Here is a 19,908-nt window from a genome sequence, read left to right as displayed (position 1 = left end):
GCCTACCTGCCTACTACTAAGGTACCTACCAGGCACCGAAATAGTACCCGTACAGCACATCTACCCTAACGTACAGTACTTGCTCACTGCAGTAGGTACACGGGAGTGCAGTACAGGTACGCTCTTGCATGCAACCAGGTGCACGCAGGGGTGAAGCCCGACGGGGACACGATGAGGCCTCCAAGTGGAGAGTCGCCACCGACTCCTGCCCTTCAGCATCGTCACCATCGTCATCATGCCTCGCAGCATGGACTGCACCGCAGCTGTAGGTGTGGCCTTGCCTTGCTTGGCCATTTGCCGGCAAGACGACGTCGGCAGCCTTCGCCGTCCTCTTCCCTACGAGCCCGCCGCTCGCCACCCACGGCCTGCTCGCCACCATCGGCAAGGTGCGATTCGTGGCACCCAGGAGAGGCCGACGCCGTGGCGGGTGGTCACATGAACATCATGGGCGCCAGACCGTCCGACCTTGGCCGTCTCGCAACTGGCATTCGTCATTCGTCATTCGCCATCGCCTTTCGACATCGCCATTCGCCATGCACCTTCCACCTTCCAGCAACAGCTTCGGCCCCGTCAACGAGCGGATGGGTTCTACTCGTGGCAAGAAAAGCGGTACCGTACACCGAGCGAACCCCAGGAGCATCGGAACGAGCAAAACTCCATGGATCCCGAAGCGTCGAAGCCTCCGAGATGCCGCCACCCCCCTCCCCCCCGCCCCCCGGAGCCTGCCCGCGGCGCGCGACGTGCCGGCTTCATCGTTTCTTCGACAGGCTCAGCTCCCTCGCCACGCCCCGCGAGATCCAGTCGGCGACGGACATGACCGTCACCATCGGGTTGACGCCGCTGGCGCTCGGGAACACGCTCGCGTCGGCGACGAAGAGGCCGCTGGTGTTCCACACCTTGCCGCTCTGGTCCACGACGCCGGCGTCGGCCGTCGCGCCCATGCGGCACGAGCCCATCTGGTGCGCCGACGCCCAGATGGCCACGGGCGGCTTGTTGCCGACCCTGCGCAGCTGCCGAAGCCAGCCGGCAAAGGCGGCGTCGGTGAACTCGGGGTCCGTGCCGGCGACGTGCCTCCTCTGCCGCTCGCCGCCGTCGTCGGCCACGTACGCTTCGAGCCCGGGCAGGTGAGGTCGAATCTCCGTCGCGCCGTTGACGTAGCAGAGCTTGGCCAGCGCCTGCACGCCCTCAAGCGTGTGGTCGCGGTCAAAGTCGGACACGGCGTACGAGATGCGCGGTCGCCCCGTCTTGCCGTCGGCGTAGACGCGTCCCGCGTCCCGGTCCCGCGTCAGCGCGATGAAGGTGTTGAGCTGCCGCAGCTTGAGCGCCAGCAGCTTCGCGTCGAGCCCCCCGTGCCACGGCTGCATAGCCAGCGTCGCGTAGGGCTGGCTGTCGGTTAGCCTCGGCCGTGCCGCTCGTCGTGATGCCGTGGCCTGCGCGGCGAGGGACAACGTACCACCATGCATGTGGGCTCGAGCTTGACGCCGTGGCCCTTGCCGTCGAGGTTCTCGAATTCGCTGCTGTAGCTCGTGATGATGCCGCCCTCCCATGGCCTCACGTCATCGCCGAACGCCGCCGTGACGAGGTTGCAGGGGTGAAGGTGCAGGTGCCTTCCGACGTTGGCATTCTGGAGAGCAAGGACCGTTAGCTACCGCGACGACACGTCCCCTCCCCCTCCCCCGCGGCCGTGCCCGAGATGATGGCTGTTGCATCGCCGCCCCTTGACTCACCTTGACGCCACTCCGCTCGAGGATGACGGGGGTCCAAAGGGAGCCCGCCGAGAGGATGACCTTGTCGGCCTTGATTCGCACGGTGCGTTGCGTCCTCGTGCTCGACGGGCGGTGCACCTGACCCTCGGCATCCCTCGAAGTCCACACTCCCTCGACGCCCGTCGCCGTGACGCCGTCGTCGGCAAATGTGACGTTGCGCACCTCGAATCCCTCCATGAACTCGGCACCCGCTTCGGCGGCGGCGGGCAGCCACGCGACGGTCGGGCCTCGCTTCACGCCTGAGCCGCAGCCCAGGTGACATTGGCCGCAGTAGTGCTCCTTGCCGGCCGTGTTCTGCTCGACGGCACTCGCCTTCCACCCGAGCTTGCCGGCTCCGTCCAGGAGCGCCTGGTTCCGGTGGTTGTGACGGATGCCGTCCTTGCTCGCGCCGATGAAGCTCCACACTCGATCCTCGCACTCGTCGTAGTCGGACGAGGTGAAGAGCGGCAGGCCGGTGGCGGCCCACTCCTCGCGGACGAAGCGTTGCAGCCGGAGGCAGACGCTCCAGTTGACGGTGCCGCCGCCACCCCAGGTGCCGCCGCAGAGGACGCTCGTGCTGCTGTCGTCCGAGATGTAGACGCCGGCGTTGTCGAAGAGGTGGCTGCAGGCCGCCTTCTGCGCCATGGGAAACTGCGAGGGCGGGTAGTAGTAGCCCTTGTCGACGACGAGAACCTTGTGGCCGGCCTCGGCCATGTTCTTGGCCGAGACGGCACCGCCGCAGCCGGATCCGACGATGACGACGTCGGTGGTGATTTCGTGCACGCCCGATCCCGCGTCGACTTGCACGAACTTGAAGTCGTAGCCCGCGCCGGCCTTCCAGTCGCGGGGGACGTCGGTGTACCCGGACAGCGAGCCGAGGTATGGGTTGGTGATGCCGTACGCCTTGCTCGCCGCCGCCGTGAGCGACTTGGCGAGCGTTCGCAGGCTCAGGAGCTTGGAGTGGGCCCACGATTTGACAATGGCCTCGCGCGTCTTGGCCGGCTGTTCCTTGACGGGGTGCCAGTAGCCCGTCATGAGAAGACTGCCGGAGTGGGTTCTAGCGAGTTGAAATCAGCCTCCCGTTTCCGTCGCTCGTTGTGCCTCCCCGTCATCATCACCATCACCCACGGCCGCGGCCATGGCCATGACCGACCACCTACCCGAGCAGGTGCAAGATGTGGGCCAACTGAGCCCTCTGCGGCGCGATGGCCAGGGAGCGCAGGCAGTCGAGGCGAAATTCTTCGTCGTCGACGGGTCGGTACTGCAGATGATCCCGAACGTCGTCTCGGCCGACCGATCCGGGCAGCGAGCTCGTCATTCGGTCCAGCAGCCCCTCGAATTCATCCTTGGCCAGCACGAGCCTCGTCTTTTCCTTTGTCGTCGCCGCCGTGTCGGAGATGGAGGGCAGGATGCCGTCGAGAAGGGCAAAGAAGGTCTCCCACTGTTCCGCCGACATGAAGTCGTCCGAGGGAGGGTCGGGCAGCGGCGTGGCCACGTACGCTTGCGAGGGAGAGCCCATGTTCGCAGAGGTTGGCCGTCGGCTCGTCGTAGATGGAAGCCTTTTTCAATCATACACTCTCGAGGGTGCAGACGTACAGGACCGAGGTGGGAGAGCGCAGAGCTGTCACGGGCGGTGAGGCGGCCTTGCACGATGCTTGCTCAGCCTCCAGCTGTTTCCGTGCCTTTGAATGTCCAAACGTGGTCCTGTCGTGGTACCTCTCTGATCGAACGGCACGGACAATGCAAGCCGTCCCTTGCACGACCTGGGGAGGGAAATCACGTCGGGTCAGGCGATGTCGACGTCCTGGGCTGGGGAGCGGACCAGAAGTGGAGTTCATGTTGGAGGGCGACGACGGGAGATCGAGGGGGGCGAGACATGCCGACGGCGCGGGACGGAATGCATCCGATCCGTGGCCTGGGCGGGCGCGGGGGAACGAACCTAGCCGAATCTCCCGGGACCTTCAGCGGGGGGGACTGTACCAGGAAATACAGTGCTCGTAGGCCTCCGCCAGTACCGGGATACAGGTACTAGGTAGGGACTAGGCGAGGGAGCACCCTGTTTAGCTGCCTCGGCACGATGCTTGTGCAGTGGACCCAACTGCTGTGCTTGGACGGAGCACTCCGTACCTAGTTCTGTAATTAGTGCCTGCACTCCCTCCGTAAGTACCTACAACGTCCCGGAGTAACATGGCAAGTACTAAATACATAGTACCAGCACCAAGGTATTTTGGGGACGTTCCAGCACATGATTCTTTGGTGGTGCTCAAGACTTGCCCTGCCAAATAAAATCCCGAGATAGCGACACCACCTTGTAGTCTCGCGTGGTGGCAGTGCATGCGTACGGTGCCAAGTTCGTGGTACATTGTAATTACTTGGGACGCATGAAATGTTCGTTACGGTGCGGGTGGATTGAGATCTTGGTGAGTGCTGTATGCTACGGTCTACCTGTCTGCTGTGGGGTGACAAAATTGTTGATTCAATTTGTAGGAGTAGTGCTACCAAAACTGAATCGTCACTTTTGTCAAGTGACTGTGCCTCCTAAGTACTAGGTACTAGTAAGTACTAGCTTAGGTAGGTACTGTAATTACCGCTACGCGAGCCCCCAAACATGCCACTACTAGAAGCGGCAAGGCATCAGGAATAGGCCTGGCAAAGACCAAGGTACACTTACTGCTGCACCAGATGGGCGATACTTGCCAGATACCGCCACCTACCGTTCATGGAGTACCGAGTGCTCCGTACCTACCTGGTAGCCATGTACATGTACCTGAAAAGTGCATGTACACCTGGTAGGCAAGCAAGTACTCGGTACTCGAGCATATCGATACTGATCTTGCCCATCGGATCGGAGTCAACTTTGCCGCCGACACGATTCTCGTCGTCTCCAGTCGCAGCTCAGCCGGCTGGCTTCAAACCTACACCCAGCTCACGTACTTGATGGCGTGGCGTGGCATCCTCTTCGTCATCAGTCACGGTCACGACGTAGCCGGCTGGCTTCACAACGCATTCGCAGCTCACGGCCTGATGGCACAGCATCGTCGTTTGGACGTCTATTTGCCCTTCCTCGGCTCGCTTTCCATGGCTCCCCATGCAACCGACGAACAATCACATCCATCCGGCCACCCGTCGGCCTCCCATCTCCGCCGCAGCTCCGCCGTCGCAAGTCCGTCAACTCGTAATCCAGTCCGTGGCCCATAGATCGTTCTTCCCCCAATGCTAGCCCCCAAGCCCCAGCACGCAAACGCCTCGATAGGTAAACAGCCTTGCCCGGCCCAAAAGGTACGCCAACCTCGAGATGCCAACCCCCCTCCGAGAAAGAAAATACATGTACAGGAAGTTCGAGCAGGGCGCGGGCTCGGATCCCGGGCCCGTAGAAGCCGCGCCGTCGGGACGGACCGTCTTCGGACCCCTCCCCAAGCCGTGTCCACAAGCCGGCGACCTGTCTCCGGATCGAAAGGGTCCAAATATCGTTATGTACAGACGGTGAAGGGAATCCGCTCGCTCGGAGCCGTCATCGAACGTCGCACGCGCCCGAGGGAATCGTGCTCTGGCAGACGGGGACGCCGGTCGTGCCCTCGCTCTCGCTTGGCTCTCGCTTCGCCCGGCAGCCGTCGGTCGGCTCACAGGATGGGGCCCTTGTTTCGGCGGAAGAAGGGAAAGTCTTTCATCTTGAACCGGCTGGGCTTCTTCTTCAGAGACTTGCCCTCCAACTCTCGCGCGCGGGCCGCCTCGGTCGACTCCTCGCCGTTCGCCTGCTCCTCGGGCCTGCCGACCGTCGCCGTGGAACCGTTGTTGTCCGTGACGGTGGTGGGGGACGCGCCGACCGTCGGCTCCGTCGACTCGTTGCTGACGATGCTCGTGCCTTGGGTGCTCGGCGACGGAGCCGCCTTTCCCGTCGTCGCGCTCGTCGCCTGCGATTGCCAGTCTCCCGCCAAGGCGCCCGACGCGCCGCCCTCGGTCGCCTCGCCGCACCGATGGCGTGACCGGGCCGCATCGGGCGCCGGCGCGATGCCGTTCGTCTTGTGGCCGTCGGCGGGTGATGGGTTCGACGCCGCCGTCACCTCGGCCAGGACCCGCGGGACGCCGCCGGCGCTGTCCGTCACCGTCACGCACAGGCCCGTCGGCGGCATCGGCGGCATCGGCGGCATCTGATCCGCCTCGGCCTTGGGCTGCTTGCTCTTGGATTTCTCCAGCTCCACCATGGCCTTGAAGAAGGTCTTGTTCTTTTGGAGCTCGTCGACGATGTATCGCATCGCGGGCATGACGTCGGCGACGCCCTGGAACAGCGGTATCGCGAACAGGTCCATGAAGCCGAGCTGAGCCTTGCCCAACGACACGCTGTCCTTTTTCGGCCGCGCCATGAGCGACGACTTGATCTCGAGCTCGTCCTCCATCGACGCCTGGCGCGAAAACTCCTCGGCCAGGATGTGCATCCACTGCTGGGCCGTCTCGTGATTTCTCGCCTGCCGTCGCCGTCCTGCGTCAGCCATCGACTCGCGCGCCGCCATGCCTCGCCGCTCGTTCACGACTTACCACGTTGCTAATGTCGGCGCATTTTATCAGCAAGGAGCACGCCAGCGCCTTGTACTCCTCCAGCTGACGTCCGGCCCAACCTTCGGCGCCGCGCGGCTGCTTAAGCTTTTCCTGCACGTCGGCGAGCTTCCTCATGTAGTCGAAGTGAAGGCCCATGTCGGTGGCGAGGATGGAGCTGATGACCAGGTGGCGCAGCGTCCTGTGCTCAAAGGCCGTCGGCCAATGGCGGCGAAGTATCTGCGAATAGGCGGCGCAGTGAAACGACTCCAGCACGGACCGGTCGTTGTAGAGCTGGGCCAGAGGGGCGTTGAGGGTGGTGAGGAAGCCGTTGTTGACGCCGGGGTGACCGACGTCGTGGCCGATGGCCGTGATGAGAAGCGCCAGCGCCTCGAAGGGACTGACCAAGGCTGCCATGGGGGACTTGTCGGACATGGCGCCGCGAAGCTGCTGACGGCTCGAGGCGTGCGGCGGCAGGGCTCCGATGTGGACGAGGAAGCTGAAGGTGGCCTGCAGCACGTCGACGACGTGGCGAAAGTTGTGGTAGGGAACGAAGCTGTTGTACGCCGCGCGGCACGCGACGAGAAACCTCATCAGTTGTTCTGCAGGCGCCGAGGCGGTCAGCGGCTGGCCAAGGGGGGGGAGCGGCGGGGGAGAGCGGAAGGGGGCAGAGCGGCGGGGGGCTGACCTTTGTCAATTTTCCACTGCTCAAGCCCCTCGGCCGTGAGGGCATGGTCAAACATGGTGACAGAGGCGACCAATAGCTCGTCGTCGGAGAAGGCATGGGCGCAAAAGTGCCAGTCGTCGATGGCGGCGTCGATGAAGGACTGCCGGTCCGGCGAGACGACGATGTGGGCCGTGGCGATTTGGGTGTCGTCCGAGTCCAAACGGCAGATGCCATTCATGAGGCCGGACACCATGGCCTCGCGCAGGTACGCAAAGGGCTTCTGCTCGTTGACGCCGACCCAGGACCGCTTGCGACTCTTGGACATTTCCATGAGCGCCTGGTGATCCTTGGCGGCATCCCTGTGGGCCCTGTAGGCGCAGATCTCGAGCGTCGTGACGGACCTCGAATTCAGGGGGCTGATGAGAACATCGGTGGCGCCGAGGTCCAGGCAACTCTTGATCAGCTGCCGAAGGCCGGCGTCGGCGTCGGCGTCGGCAGCCTGCGCGTCGACGGCGCCGTCGGTCATCCGTTCGAGGGGCATGTCGACGGCAGGATCCGAGTAGCCGACGATGGGCACGGGGACGATCAGCTTGGACATGTTCCGCATGCGGGCTTCCGCGATGACCGCCTGCAGCAGGGCGAGGCCGTACAGCTCGACGCCGACTCTCGGAAGGGCCACCGTGTCGGGTAGGCAGAGCGAATCGGGCCGGTCGTAGGAGCGCGTGTGCGACGCCAGCTCCTGCTCCGGCTCGTCGGGCGGCGTGTCCAGAAGGATGAGGGTCGGGATGATGTCAATCATGGAGCCGTCCTGGAGCTGGGCCAGCTTCGACATGCAGGCTTCGCCGGTGGCGCAGACGTGGACTGGAGGCGGCGGCATGGATCAGCACGCGGGTTTCCCGACGTCGGGGACGAGAGGGGGGGGCGACAAACCGTCACCAAAGGTGTCGAGGAGCGGCTTCACGGCTTCTCTGAGGCGCGCGTGCTTCGCGCCGGACAGGTAGCCGCCGGCGGCGGCAGGCGCGGGTTGAAGGAGGCCATCGTCACCGGCGGCGCGATTGACGTAGATGACGTGGCACGCCGGTCGGTCCATGGTGGCAACGGCAGGCTACCAGTCTCGCGACCGGAGCACGTTGACCACACGGGCGGGGGATGAGTGGAAGGGGAGGAGGCGGCGTCTCCCGTCGTGCGCGCGACCAACTCTTCCGGGATTCGACGGGCGGTCGCACGCCGCGGACGAAGGCGAGGAGGTGCGACGCGGGGCCGGGGCGAGAAGCGAGCGGGCGGATGCGGGATCAAGACGGCCTCCTCTCGCGCACGGGGGCGAGCGGATGCGGCGCGACGCTGGCGTGACGGCCTCGCGGGTGCCGTCGTCGAATCGTCGACGCACGACGGCGCAGGAGGAGAGGAGGAGGAGGGGGAGGGCGGTTGCCGACGAAGGCGTGCCGCTCTCGAGGATCGGGCGGGGCACTCGACGTCCCAGGACGGAGCGATTGGTGCCGGTCGAAGCCGCGGCCGATGCCGGGGTAGCCGTCGCACGATGCTGCCCTCCCGGGCTGCCTCGACGAGCAGCGAGGGTGAGGGAGGAGGCGGCCGGAGGGTGGGGCACGAGGCGAGAAGCCGTCGTCGCGAGCCGTCGGTCAGGGCTTGAGGCCGATGGCAATGTCGGCACGGCGCTGGGATGGGCGATGGCGATGGCGATGGCGGCGACGGTGGTGGTAGTGGTGGTGAATTGGCGAACGGCGACCGACGAACGGCCAAGGGTGAACGGCAAACGGCGAGTGGTCGAACGGCGCACTGGCAAAGGCTGGGGCCGGGTGCCAGGTGCGGCGAGTTCAACGGTTCGCTGGTCTGCCTGGCCTGGCCTGGGACGGGGTAGCACGACCACGGGGACGGGCCTAGCGATGGGGCGGCGGGCAGCAGGACGAGGAGGATTTCGTCCGCCGACCAGACTCTTCCGCGCCGCGACCTGGGAGCCAACGAAGCCGGCCAAAAGAGGCAAGGGCGGCTGGCGGATCGGCGAAAGGCGTGTCGCAGAGCTCGACGGACCTGCGGGTGGACTAGACGCTGTTCTCCCCTTCGCCTCGGGCAGGCATTGGACGGTCCAGGCTGCCTGAGACAATCAGTCGAGTCGGGGGGATGGCAGGGGCTCGCCGGGCGAGGGTGTCGAGGGCGGAGGCGAGTAGCGTCGAGGGTGACGAGCGGTCGATGGGACGGGCCCCGATCCAAGGTTTTGACTTTGTTTCGACGTTTCGTCGAGGCCTGGGAGAGGCAGACTCGAACTGGTTGGTTGCATGCAGAAGCAGAGTTGGATGCAGACCAACGGCCCTAGGGAATGAGAAAGCGCGCGACCAGGCCAGTTTGGGCCGAAGAAACCGGGGCATGTGGCTCAGGAAGGAAAAGTCGGTTGGAGGCAGAAGAGTACAAGCATGTACAAGCGAGGACGAGCAGCCCGGTAGTACAAGCAAGTACAGGCAGTACTTGCGCAAGCCCAGGACCGGCACGTACTTGGCTGTGGCCGTGAGTACGGAGTAAGTATTACTACCTGAGAGCAAGTACTTAAGTACGTACGCCGTACCGTAACTTGGTACGTGGTACTCCGTACTCCGTACTGTCAAGTACTTGCAAGTACTTTTCAGTGTACAGTACTTGCAGGTACAAGCAGCAGCAGAAGCAGCAGTATAGAGCACAGGCAATATTAGCACAGGCAGTAGCACAAGCAGTAGCACAAGCAGTAGCACAAGCAGTAGCACAAGCAGTAGCACAAGCAGTAGCACAAGCAGTAGCACAAGCAGTAGCACGAGCAGTAGCACGAGCAGTAGCACGAGCAGTGGCACAACCCGTAGCACAAGCAGTGGCACAAGTAGTATATATATAGCACAGGCAGTATCACAAGCAGTCGCACAAGCAGTAGCACAAGCAGTAGCACAACCCGTAGCACAACCCGTAGCACAACCCGTAGCACAACCCGTAGCACAACCCGTAGCACAAGCATTGGCACAAGCAGCAGCACGAGCAGCAGCACAAGCAGTGGGACAAGCCGTGGCACAAGCAGTAATAGCACGAGCAGCAGCACAAGCAGCAGCATTGGCAGTTTTCAGCACAAGGGGTAGCACAAGCAGTAGTCCAAGCAGCAACGGCAGAGTCGAGGACGTGACAAGCCTGCGAAGCGAGCGAGCAGCGTCCCAGGGCTAGAGCCAAAAACGACTTAGCCGGGTGGCCAGCATCGTCCTCTTCCTCTACCTTTTTGGAAATACTAGTACGTATACAGACGACGACGACAAACCTTGAACGTGTGCCAGACGCACAGCGGACGAGAACGCCACGACGTCCAGCAGCAGCTACCATCTAAGTACATGCGCTTGTACCAGCGGCACTCGTACGTGTGTAGCGGGAGTACCCTGTCACTCGATGCCTGTGCGCCGATACATGTACATGTACGGCGAGCAAGGTCCTTCCTGCACTTGAGCGCCCGCCTTGAGTGCTAACCACTCCGTAATGGCACCTGCGGCCATTATTCCTGCCTGTGCAGTACAAGTATTACTCTGTACATGTACTCCGTACAAGCACGCACTCCGAATCTTCTCCGTACTGCCACATAAGCAAGTACTTACGATGCAAGTACTTACAGCAAGTACAGTAAGTACTCTACCCTAGTAGGCACCTGGCAAGTGCAAATCCAGCAGGGTACAACTAATAATACAAGTACAACTACAGGGACCTGGTGCACGCCCACGACCACCCATGTGCTCCTGGTGAGCACCGACAAACGATGCCTACGCAAAGCCAGCACTGCAGGTACTTGGACGCCGGCAGGCAGCCGATCCTCGTCTTGCCCACATGTACATGTACCTACATGTAGGTAGTACTTGCGTGCCTCTATGCGGGCCGTTCTTGTACATGTACGTGCCGCCAAGCATGCGCGCAGGGCAGGCGCTCCAAGACGATGGCGCTCCGTACCGGCAAGCCGTGGAAGCCGCGCCTCGCCGGCAGAGGCAGACACCAAGATGCCAGGGCAGGGCAGATACCGACCGGAATGGCGGCACGTCCACGCAAAAGGACGCCCGCAGCGTGGGTCTTTCTTCCATGCATACGCGTGCAGGCCGGCCCCGTTCCTCGCGGTTCCCCCCTTCACCGCCGAATACGACGCTCCTGACGATGGCGCGACCGCCAGAGCGTTCGGCCAAGCCGACCGCCCGTCCTCGCTTGCGATCAGTGCCGCCGAGGTGGATGCCGGCCAACTCGAACCCGTCGTCCCTCGTACTCGCAGCAGAGTACGAGGCGCGCGGCCGAGGGGGACGGGCGGGGGCGTCGCGTCTCGAACCGGCGCATGAGCGACGGTCCCTTGCCCTGCCTCCCGATGATCGCCACGCCCCTCGTCGCGAAGGAGCCGGAAGCACCTGGGCCGCACGCCTCGATGGCTGCGCTTTCCAGTCGTGGCATGGAGGAGGGGATGACGAGAGAGGGCAGAGGGGAAAAGGGGGGGGATCGGTCCGTTCGAAACCTGTCCCGGCTGACCGTCCCGAGCGGGGCGGTCAGGGTGGTGATGGGGAGTGCGAGGTCGCCTTGCGCCCCCTGTAGCCGGCCAAGGCTTCTGGAACCGCAGCCGCGTCTTCTGGACGAAGCGACCACTCACGCTCGACGCCTGCGCTACGTACTTGAGTAGTAGCACGCGGCCGCAAGTCTCACCTCGCCGCGAGACGGCACTGACAGGGATTCTTGAGCCGCGCCAAGTCCAGCTCGCAGCAGCCCTTGCGGCGAAGGCGAGTGCCAACCGCTCGGTGCTCCGTGCTTGTGCTACCAATCATTCCCTGGTTGTCGTCGTGCGACTGCGACTAAGTAAGTGCAGAGTGTCGTGGAGGTGGGCGCGCAAGTACCGAGTACACGTTGCTCTGAAGTCATGTACTTACGAACGAACAAGTGCTTGCATGAAAGGCACGGAGAAAGAATGGCACCGAGTAATAGTTGTGCAAGTTCCTACGGACCAAGAACGGAGGAGTCGGGGCATTGTTTTCTCAAGCACGTACATGTACTGTAAGCAAGTACAGTACTTGCATGTACGGAGTACGGAGTGCTGTAAATGCTTGTATTGTACGGAGTATAATAGTACACGTACCTACCGACCAAGTACCTAGTACGGAGGAGTCAGGGCATCGTTTTCTCACGCACATACATGTACAGTACATGTACGGCGTGCTGTAAGTAAGTGTTTGTAAGTAACTGGCCGTCATGTAAGTACATCCAAGTACATGAATGGCACAGGGAATAACTACGTCCGACCAATCGGCGCATCTACTTGTACAGGCACATGTACTTGCAGTACAGGCACATGCACAGTATTAACGCACTGTAGCGCTCGTGTCCGTGAATGCTTGGCAAGTGGTTCGGCGCCGCGTCATTGCTCTCAGCCCCGGCGTGCAAGAAAGGCTCGTACTGTACGCGGCCAAGAGGAGCGACCGACGAGATCGAATGGCGTCTGACAGGTGTATCAGATCACCAAACCGAACGTACCAGCACCCGCCATTAGCAGGCGCTCGGCACCGGCAACGGGTTCATCCGCGCCCTGTGAAGGCAAGTACATGTAACTACTAGGTACCTAGGTACTGTACCAGGTCGCAGCCCTCGAAAGGGCGACGCCCGAGTACAGAGTACTTACGTTCAGCAGGCCCCTACGTGCCCTGTGCACTGCTCACCGCACCGAGTACGAGTAATACCTGTACTTGGTACTCCGATAGTGGGGTAGCAAAAGTGTCGATTCACTTTGTACTTGATTAATACGGAGTATTAGTGGCAGCGCAACCAAAATTGAATCCTCACTTTTGTCCAGTCACTGCACGGAGTACTTGCATGTGTCTTGTCTTCATGTACCCTATCATTCAAGTACTGTGCTGTGCTGCACCTACAGTAGGTGTAGTTGTAAGTACTAGGTAAGTACTACTCCGTACTGTACATGCTGTGACAGTGCAAGCACTTACTCGTGCAACCAAGTATTACTTAAATGTACTTACAGTACTTGCACGAGCCATGCTGGTGCCTCCGCTCGCTTGTGGCCCCCCGCATGCGGTTGGCGCGGAACCTACCCAGTAGCTACGGAGTACCTGGCGTCGCATCAATTCTCCTCCGTCCTCCGTCGCGCCGCCGCCGCTTCTGGCTGTCTTCTAGAACATGCCATCGAAGCTCGCGCCGTCTGCTGGCCAGCCACAATCGACCTCCCAACCTGCATCTCGTCTTCCGCGTTACAACCCAGCCTGGATTCCTTGTTCCTGCAGCCAACTGGCTGACAACCGACCACGCCTGTGCTCCGTACGCCCACATGCGCATGTGTAGTGCACGTCGTACTCGTACGGAGGTGGTGTGCTCCCTCGGACCCCCAACTCTTCGCTGGGTTCCGCAAACGAGCACTGCTTCATCCTTCCCGTCGTCGCTGACGCGTCGTGCGGCCGTCCATCCATGCTCGGCCGTAATTGAGCACAGCACCTGGCCCATCACGCACGCATCTCCTACGTGCAGCTACTCGGACTCGTATAATGAACAATGAATCGATGAATCAACCAACCACTCAACCGACCAACAAACAAACAAACCAACCAACCAACCAACCAACCAATCAATTAATCAATAATCAATCGTCATCGTATCTGCCTGCCTGTGGCTACGCCGCCGCCGCCATGCCCTCTCCTGACTTCGACCCCCATCCTTCACCCTTTCTCCTCGCTCCGCATCCAAACCTTGCCGTCACCGACGGCAGGGCAGATAAAAATACTCGACGTCCACGTCCAACGTCTACTCGTGCGGTCATGCGTCGACCCACCTGCCGTCGTGGCATCCGTCATCTCCATCGACAGTCCTCAACCCGTCTCCCGTTCCACCTTTCTCGCTCGCATCCGATCCGATGAGCCCGTCGAGAGGAACCCCACCCATGTCAGCCGCTGCGAGCCGCCTTGTCACTTTCGAGATGAATCTCCGTCACTTCCTCGACGTCGCTGCCGCCTGCGCCATCGGCCGGCACCGAGAGGACGCGCCGGTCTTCCCACTGAGCGCTGCCCTCGCGAGAGCCGGCGGCGGCCCTCTCGTTGCCCTGATGGGCGACGTCCCCGTGTCCGTCGTCGCCCGAGTCGAACTGGGCATCGTCGCTCGCGCAGTCGCCGTCTTGACCCTCGAGCCCGTCAAAGTTCCAGCCTTGCGTCATCTCGAGCGACTGTGACCCCACTCGCCGGTGGCTGCCTTCCATGTCGTCGCCGATGCCGTCGTTTTCGATGCTTCGTCGAACCAATCCGTCATGGTGGAGCCGGCCGCCGTCGTCGGGAGCGTCTGTGACCTGCTCGCCGCGAGGCTTGCTTCCCGCCTCGCCGTCGTCGTCCGACTCCGACTTCTCATCCTCCGACCGAGGGCTTTCCTTCTCGTACTTGTCGTAAATCTCGTCGAACCGGGGCCCGCCGAGATGCTGGCTCGAGCGCCGACGGTAGAAGAGAAGGTAGGCGGCGCTCGTCACGACCGACGAGGGGTCCGAGACGACGTGCACCGACGAGTCTATCCTTTTGAGTCAGCGCCTTCATCGTCACATCACACGTCGCTTCCCTGCACGACTTACCGTTGAAGCTGTACCATCGTCCGTCGACAAAATTCTTGGCGTAGGCCGTGTAGTGGCCGCCGCCGAGGCCGCCGTAGTGGTCGTCGACGCCGATGAGGTCGTAGATCTCGTCCTTGCCCTCCTCCTTCTGGATCACTCTCGAGGTGAGATCCAGATTCTCGATGGGAAACTCGACGAGGATGTCGAGCTTGTCGCGACGCCAACCGGAGCTGCTGAAACGTTTGAGGTGCGCCACCAGAATGTCCGGCGTCTTCCACAGGTCAAACTTCTTGCTCGCTCGCCTGTGCTCCTTGCAGCGGGGGCAGTACCACATGTCCTGCTCGGACAAGACTTCGGCCCGTTCGAACTCGTCGAGACACTCGTCCAACGTGATGCCGTTGTTCTTGCGGCTGATTCGTCGTCTCTTGTGCTGCTTGAGCACGGAATCGTGCAGCAGCTCGAGGTCCGTGTACGTCTTGGCTCCCTGCGCGCCGTCCTTCCGTCCGGGCGCGCCGCCGAAGAGCATCTCCCACGCGTCCTCGTTCCAGTCGACGACGACCCCCTCGTAGAGCCGAACGAGGGGCCCGCCGTCGGCGACGGCCGGGGGCATGGGCTGCGGCTCCACGGCGGGGACGCGATGCGCGTGCTTGCCGGCCCGCATCTGCTTGTCGCGCCGCTTGCCGCCCTTTTTGCCGTACGTCTTCTGCCCCTTGAAGCCCTTCCGACCGCCGGGTCCGAACCTTTGGTTCTGGCGGCCGTGGCGGCCCGCGAACTGAGGCGCTGTTAGCTCGCCGACACCAAGGTGGGGATCGAAGCGCCGACGTACCCGCGAGACCGGCGATGCGTCCTCGTCGCTGGACTCGTGCATCATTCGTGTTTGGGACTCCTCGACGTCCGCCTCGTCGTCGTTGCTGCTGTCGTCGTTGCCAAAGCCGGGGCTGCCCATGCTCTCGGGGCTCTCGCCACCGTCATCCTGGAGCTCTGGGATCCGGTCCGCCAGTTTGGGCAGCACTCTGGTGCCGTCGACGCTGGACCAACCCGTCGGGACGGTGCCGTCCGAGTCGCTCTTAAAGTAGCATAGCTCGAAGACGTTTTGAAGTTTCGCGTCGACCAAGTTTTCCGCGCGCAGGAAGCGGGGGCGCGTCGTGTTGAAACGCTTCAGGATGCTGGACTGCGCGCTGCTCTTGTCGTCGGTTCCCTTCATGGTGATGTCGACAATGTCATCCTCACCCTCGACCGAGCGGGTTGCCACCTTGGCGTCGCCCGACGAGTCGGCGTCCGAGGCCGTCGTGACGACGACGTCGCCGTCCATGAAGTCGGCCGCTTCCCCCTCGCGAGCGCCGTCGGCGAAGCCGGCCCAGGTGGAAAAGGTGGCAACCTTTTCCAGAATCTTGCGCTGAATCGCGTCCATGCTCGATGCCTCGGCCTTTGTCAGCGTGATGAAGTGCGGAGGCGGCAAGGCATCCGATCCGCGGCCCTGCAGCTGCGGCCGGCGATGGAGAACGGGAACGACCATGGTCTCGCACTGGTCGTCGTCCGAATCCGTCGACTCGGGGGGCGAGTCAATGTCCAGCATGGAGCGATACTTTTTCTGCCGTGATCTTGCCGGCCAGTTCGTCGGCACCGCGTCCAGCTCATGCATGGTCGGCACGTCGGACGATTGAATCTCCTCGGAGACGTCCTGGGCGTTGTCGTATATCTTGAAGAAGCGATCCTTGAACTCCTCGGCGCCCATCAGCCGCTCCACGGGCACGCCGGTCCGCTGCGAGACAAACTTCTTCAGGGATTCGACGGTGCTGTGCTTGGGCAGCTCGGCCTCGAGCTTGACGGGGGCGTCGTTGAGCGGAAGGAACTTGATCGTCTTGGCCCACATGTCCTCCATCGGCAGCGGAAGGGTCAAGTTGTTGAAGGGGTCGAAGGTGATGCTGATCTTGCCGCACTCGGGACACTTCAACGTCGACTTGTACATGCCGGTGAAGAGGTCGGCGATGACGGAATCGTCTCGCTTGCGAGTGATGTCCCATACCTTGTCGGCCATCTCCCGGATCGCCTTGGGGTTGTTGATCATGTCGTCGGTCGAGTCCGGCTTCTCGATGTACGGCTTCTTCTTGATGCGGCTCAGGTCCTCCTGCAGGGCATCGAGCAGGAAGCCGAGGAACTCCTGAGAGTCCTGCTGGCCCCATCCGGAAAAGGTCGGCCGACAGCGGCCGACGGTCGTCTTGAACTCCCGAGGGCTGACGGCGCTCCTGCCGTCTTCGTATATCTCTCGCAGGAGGTTGCCGTAGGCGATGGCCACCCTCCCTTCGTAGCCGAGCACGTTGGTCTGGTTGATCTCCGGGAGGTGAGATTCGGTCAGGAAGTACTTGGTCAGCTCCTCGACGCTGCGGACGCACTGCAGCGCCGAGTTCATGTAGCAGGTGTTGCCGAGATTATGCAGACCGACGGCGCCTGCGTTCCGGCCCAGGCGCTTCTTCTGCGCTCGACCACGCGTGAGGGGGCCTTCGCGCGCCGGGCTACCCCTGTTGCTGCCGGGTCTCGACGGACGGGCGGCGACGCCGGTCCTCGACGGGATGGCCTTGGGGGAAGCCTTCTCCCGACCGGTGTAGGTGCTGACCCAGCGGTCGCCGATGGCCTCGTCCAGAACCAGCGTCTGGTCGGTGGCCAGGTCGTAGTGCTGCAGCGTGGACTGGCCGTTGAACTTGTCGTTCATCGTTTGGTCCGCCAGCCGGACCTGGACTCGGACCGGTAGGGTTTGGGCGAAGGATGCGACGTCAAGCAAGAGCTTCGGCCACCGGCCCCCTCGTCCTCGCGCGCGTCCGGGCGAGTCCGGCGGGGTCAGGGCGGACCTCGACTCGGACGGGCCGGCCGAAGGTTGGGCATCGTCGGGAACGGAAGAGAGGCGGACCCTGTGGGCGATGGGTATGTCGGCGAGAGTCTTGACCTCCTTCAGGAAGGTCTGCGCATGCGTCGTCGCGCTCCTCACGAGGACGAGAGGAGGCGGATTCTTGGCCTTGAGCGTCTGCTCGATCGGCAGGGGGCTGACTTCGGACCAGAGACGGTGAAGACGAAACACGGGCGGATGAAACTCGTACATGAGGTTGGGGGGCGCCTGCCTGCTGTCCGCCGTGTTGACGGCGGTTCGGGTGATGGCCACCTGGCCCGGCTTGATGCCGTACCAGTCGACGACGAGATTCCAAGCCGTCTCGCTGAAGAGCTCGAAGTCGTTCAAGTCGGATCCTCGGTTCAGGCGAACGAAGTCGCCGCCGGCGGCGTCCTTGACGACCTCGTCGATGATGTCCGAGTTGTCGACGGGCCCGAGCGAGGTCTCGTCGGCATCCATCTGGACGTCGGCCGATTTGGGGTCGGCACGCAGAGCAAGGGCCTTGGCCAACCACGAACGCGAAACCAAGTACGCGACGTCACCCTCCTTGACGGGCGCGTCGGCAAACTCCTTCAACAGCGTTTCGATGATCTTGACCTGCTCCGAAAGCGGGGGAGGGGCTGATCGAGCGTCAGAGGCACGATGCGGACCCGGCAAGACGGACGTCGATGACGAGAATGGGGGCTGGACGGTTCTCGACTCACCCTGGTTGGTAATTTTGTCGGGAGCTTCCGAGATGGTCATCTCCGGTGCGTCGACGCTCATGGCACGAGGGAGCCGCTGCGACGACGGCTCCGTTCCGTCGTCGGTGACGACCGACGATAGCCCGTCGTTCTTGTCCGCGTCGGGATCCATGCTCGAAGCTCGTCGTTTCAGGGGTGATGAGGATCGATGTGGCAGCTCGGCATCACCGTTCAGGATCGTTCTCCTCAACGGAAAGGGGGATTGGCTCTTCCGCAGCGAAGCCGTCTCTTCGCCTCCTCGGTCGCTGTCGAGTGAGAGCTCCGCGTAGGCCGAGACGCAAGGCGACGACGAGGCGACGGAGAGGGCGTAGTCGGCCGAGACGAGGGTTCCAGTCTGCACTTGCAGCCGCGGGTGCAGACCGGGGGCCGGGTGCGAGTCTGCGCGGAGGTAGGACGGCGATTCGAGCCCCTCGGTGGGAGCGTGGGCCGAGAAGGAGAAGGTGGCGCCGTCGTCGGCTTCACGCGATGGCAGGGCCGTGTCGGGAGAGGGCGAGCTGGGGTATTCGAGGTCCTCCTTGGTCGAGGGCGTCGGTCGGCCGAGCTTTCTCTTCTTTGAGGAAGACGTCTTGACAGCGAGCTGCCCGGGCAGCTCGGGGGGGGAGGCGAGGGGAGGCGAGGGGGGGGGTGACTGGCGGATGGATTGGCCGTTGTTGACCGAGGGGAAGCTCGCATCAAACGGACGTCGCGACGGTGAAAGGATCAGCCAGCAGCGGGATAGGAGATCCGAGCGTCACACATCGAAGTGGACGACTTTTTTGGAGATTGGCGGGAAGAAAAGTAGGCAATCGAGGCCGGGCAAAACCAGTTACCGAGCGAGGTGTTGTGTGGAGGCCGCGGGTTTGGTCGCTGGTGGGTCTCGCAGCTGCTGGCAGGTTGCGCCGAAGGGCCAGTGGCGTCACAGGAGGTGGGTGGTCGGTGGCCTGTACTCTGTACGGTACAGGAGGACAGTGCTATGTAGAGGCAACTGTCCAGGAGGCAGTATGGCGGACTAGGTAGTACTAATAGTGGTCGGACACCTACAACTGGTACCTAGGTAGGTACCTAGTAGTGCTAGGTTCGGTCGTTAGTAGGCACCGTACTGTACACGTACCAACTTACCAGCATTAAGCACTTTGAGAAGTAGCTTCGCAACGCACAGTATTCCCTTTGTCGTTTGCAGGTCAATGGCCTCCTTGGCCGTGCGTTTACGCTATGCGGAATCTCGAATGCAGTGCCTAAGGGAGATGGGGGGTTCACTCGGAATGACAGAAAGGCGAGGTCGGCGGGGGACGTCGGTACGGTGGTAGACATGTATGTGTACGGTCGTAGGCATGAGTCTGGTCGTATGTGTACGTCGTAGGCGTGCTGTACTTGATACCTTGCAGGGGCGAACCACCTAATAACGTACACCGTACGGAGTACATGTATTACTTACTAGTATGTTTGTACCTGCTTCTACCTGCTGCGACTTACTTACTGTACAGGTGAACTCGCTCGTAACGAACTCAGAGCCCATCAAACCATAATACTACTAGGTACGCAAGTACTCCGTACTTACCTGCTGCACTCCGTAAGTAAAGCTACTGTACTCCGTAGTTGTACCGCACAAGTAGGGACTAGGTATTACTCCGTAGTCATTTTGAGTTGCGTGATTCGCAGCTCGCCTGCAAACGCCTCCACTGCAGAGCATATGCCCCACAAGTCAGCCCCCCCCCCCAAGCACGCTGGAAGTTTCGTCCTGCCATATGGCTTTCAGTGCTTGGTTATAGGCACGATTGTAATTGTAAGTACTTGTA

The 19,908-nt window shown here is 62.2% G+C and overlaps 4 protein-coding genes across 4 annotated transcripts; 1 reads left to right on the top strand and 3 right to left on the bottom strand.

The window, feature by feature from the left end:
- Positions 1 to 749: 749 nt before the first annotated feature.
- DCS_05332 (long chain fatty alcohol oxidase) lies at positions 750 to 3,583 on the bottom strand (the record flags this gene model as incomplete). Its single annotated transcript, XM_040802638.1, has 5 exons — positions 750 to 1,382; positions 1,454 to 1,624; positions 1,728 to 2,802; positions 2,906 to 3,286; positions 3,342 to 3,583. The coding sequence occupies 5 exons, from the start codon at positions 3,581 to 3,583 to the stop codon at positions 750 to 752; spliced, it is 2,502 nt and encodes an 833-aa protein (XP_040657671.1).
- Positions 3,584 to 5,365: 1,782 nt separating this feature from the next.
- Positions 5,366 to 9,323, bottom strand: DCS_05331 (uncharacterized protein; the record flags this gene model as incomplete). Its single annotated transcript, XM_040802637.1, has 6 exons — positions 5,366 to 6,022; positions 6,681 to 6,877; positions 6,964 to 7,803; positions 7,873 to 8,047; positions 8,141 to 8,908; positions 9,060 to 9,323. The coding sequence occupies 6 exons, from the start codon at positions 9,321 to 9,323 to the stop codon at positions 5,366 to 5,368; spliced, it is 2,901 nt and encodes a 966-aa protein (XP_040657670.1).
- Positions 9,324 to 10,554: 1,231 nt separating this feature from the next.
- DCS_05330 (uncharacterized protein) lies at positions 10,555 to 11,520 on the top strand (the record flags this gene model as incomplete). Its single annotated transcript, XM_040802636.1, has 3 exons — positions 10,555 to 10,578; positions 10,646 to 10,737; positions 10,806 to 11,520. 3 exons carry the CDS (start codon positions 10,555 to 10,557, stop codon positions 11,518 to 11,520), a joined length of 831 nt encoding a protein of 276 aa, XP_040657669.1.
- A 2,341-nt stretch (positions 11,521 to 13,861) lies between these two features.
- On the bottom strand, positions 13,862 to 18,245 carry DCS_05329 (ubiquitin carboxyl-terminal hydrolase; the record flags this gene model as incomplete). Its single annotated transcript, XM_040802635.1, has 2 exons — positions 13,862 to 14,344; positions 14,439 to 18,245. 2 exons carry the CDS (start codon positions 18,243 to 18,245, stop codon positions 13,862 to 13,864), a joined length of 4,290 nt encoding a protein of 1,429 aa, XP_040657668.1.
- Between the last annotated feature and the right edge of the window lie 1,663 nt (positions 18,246 to 19,908).

Source organism: Drechmeria coniospora, chromosome 02 (assembly GCF_001625195.1).
Source record: "Drechmeria coniospora strain ARSEF 6962 chromosome 02, whole genome shotgun sequence".
NCBI lineage: Eukaryota > Fungi > Ascomycota > Sordariomycetes > Hypocreales > Ophiocordycipitaceae > Drechmeria > Drechmeria coniospora.
Note: the sequence above shows the minus strand (reverse complement) of the source record. Positions and strands in the feature narration are given on the sequence as shown.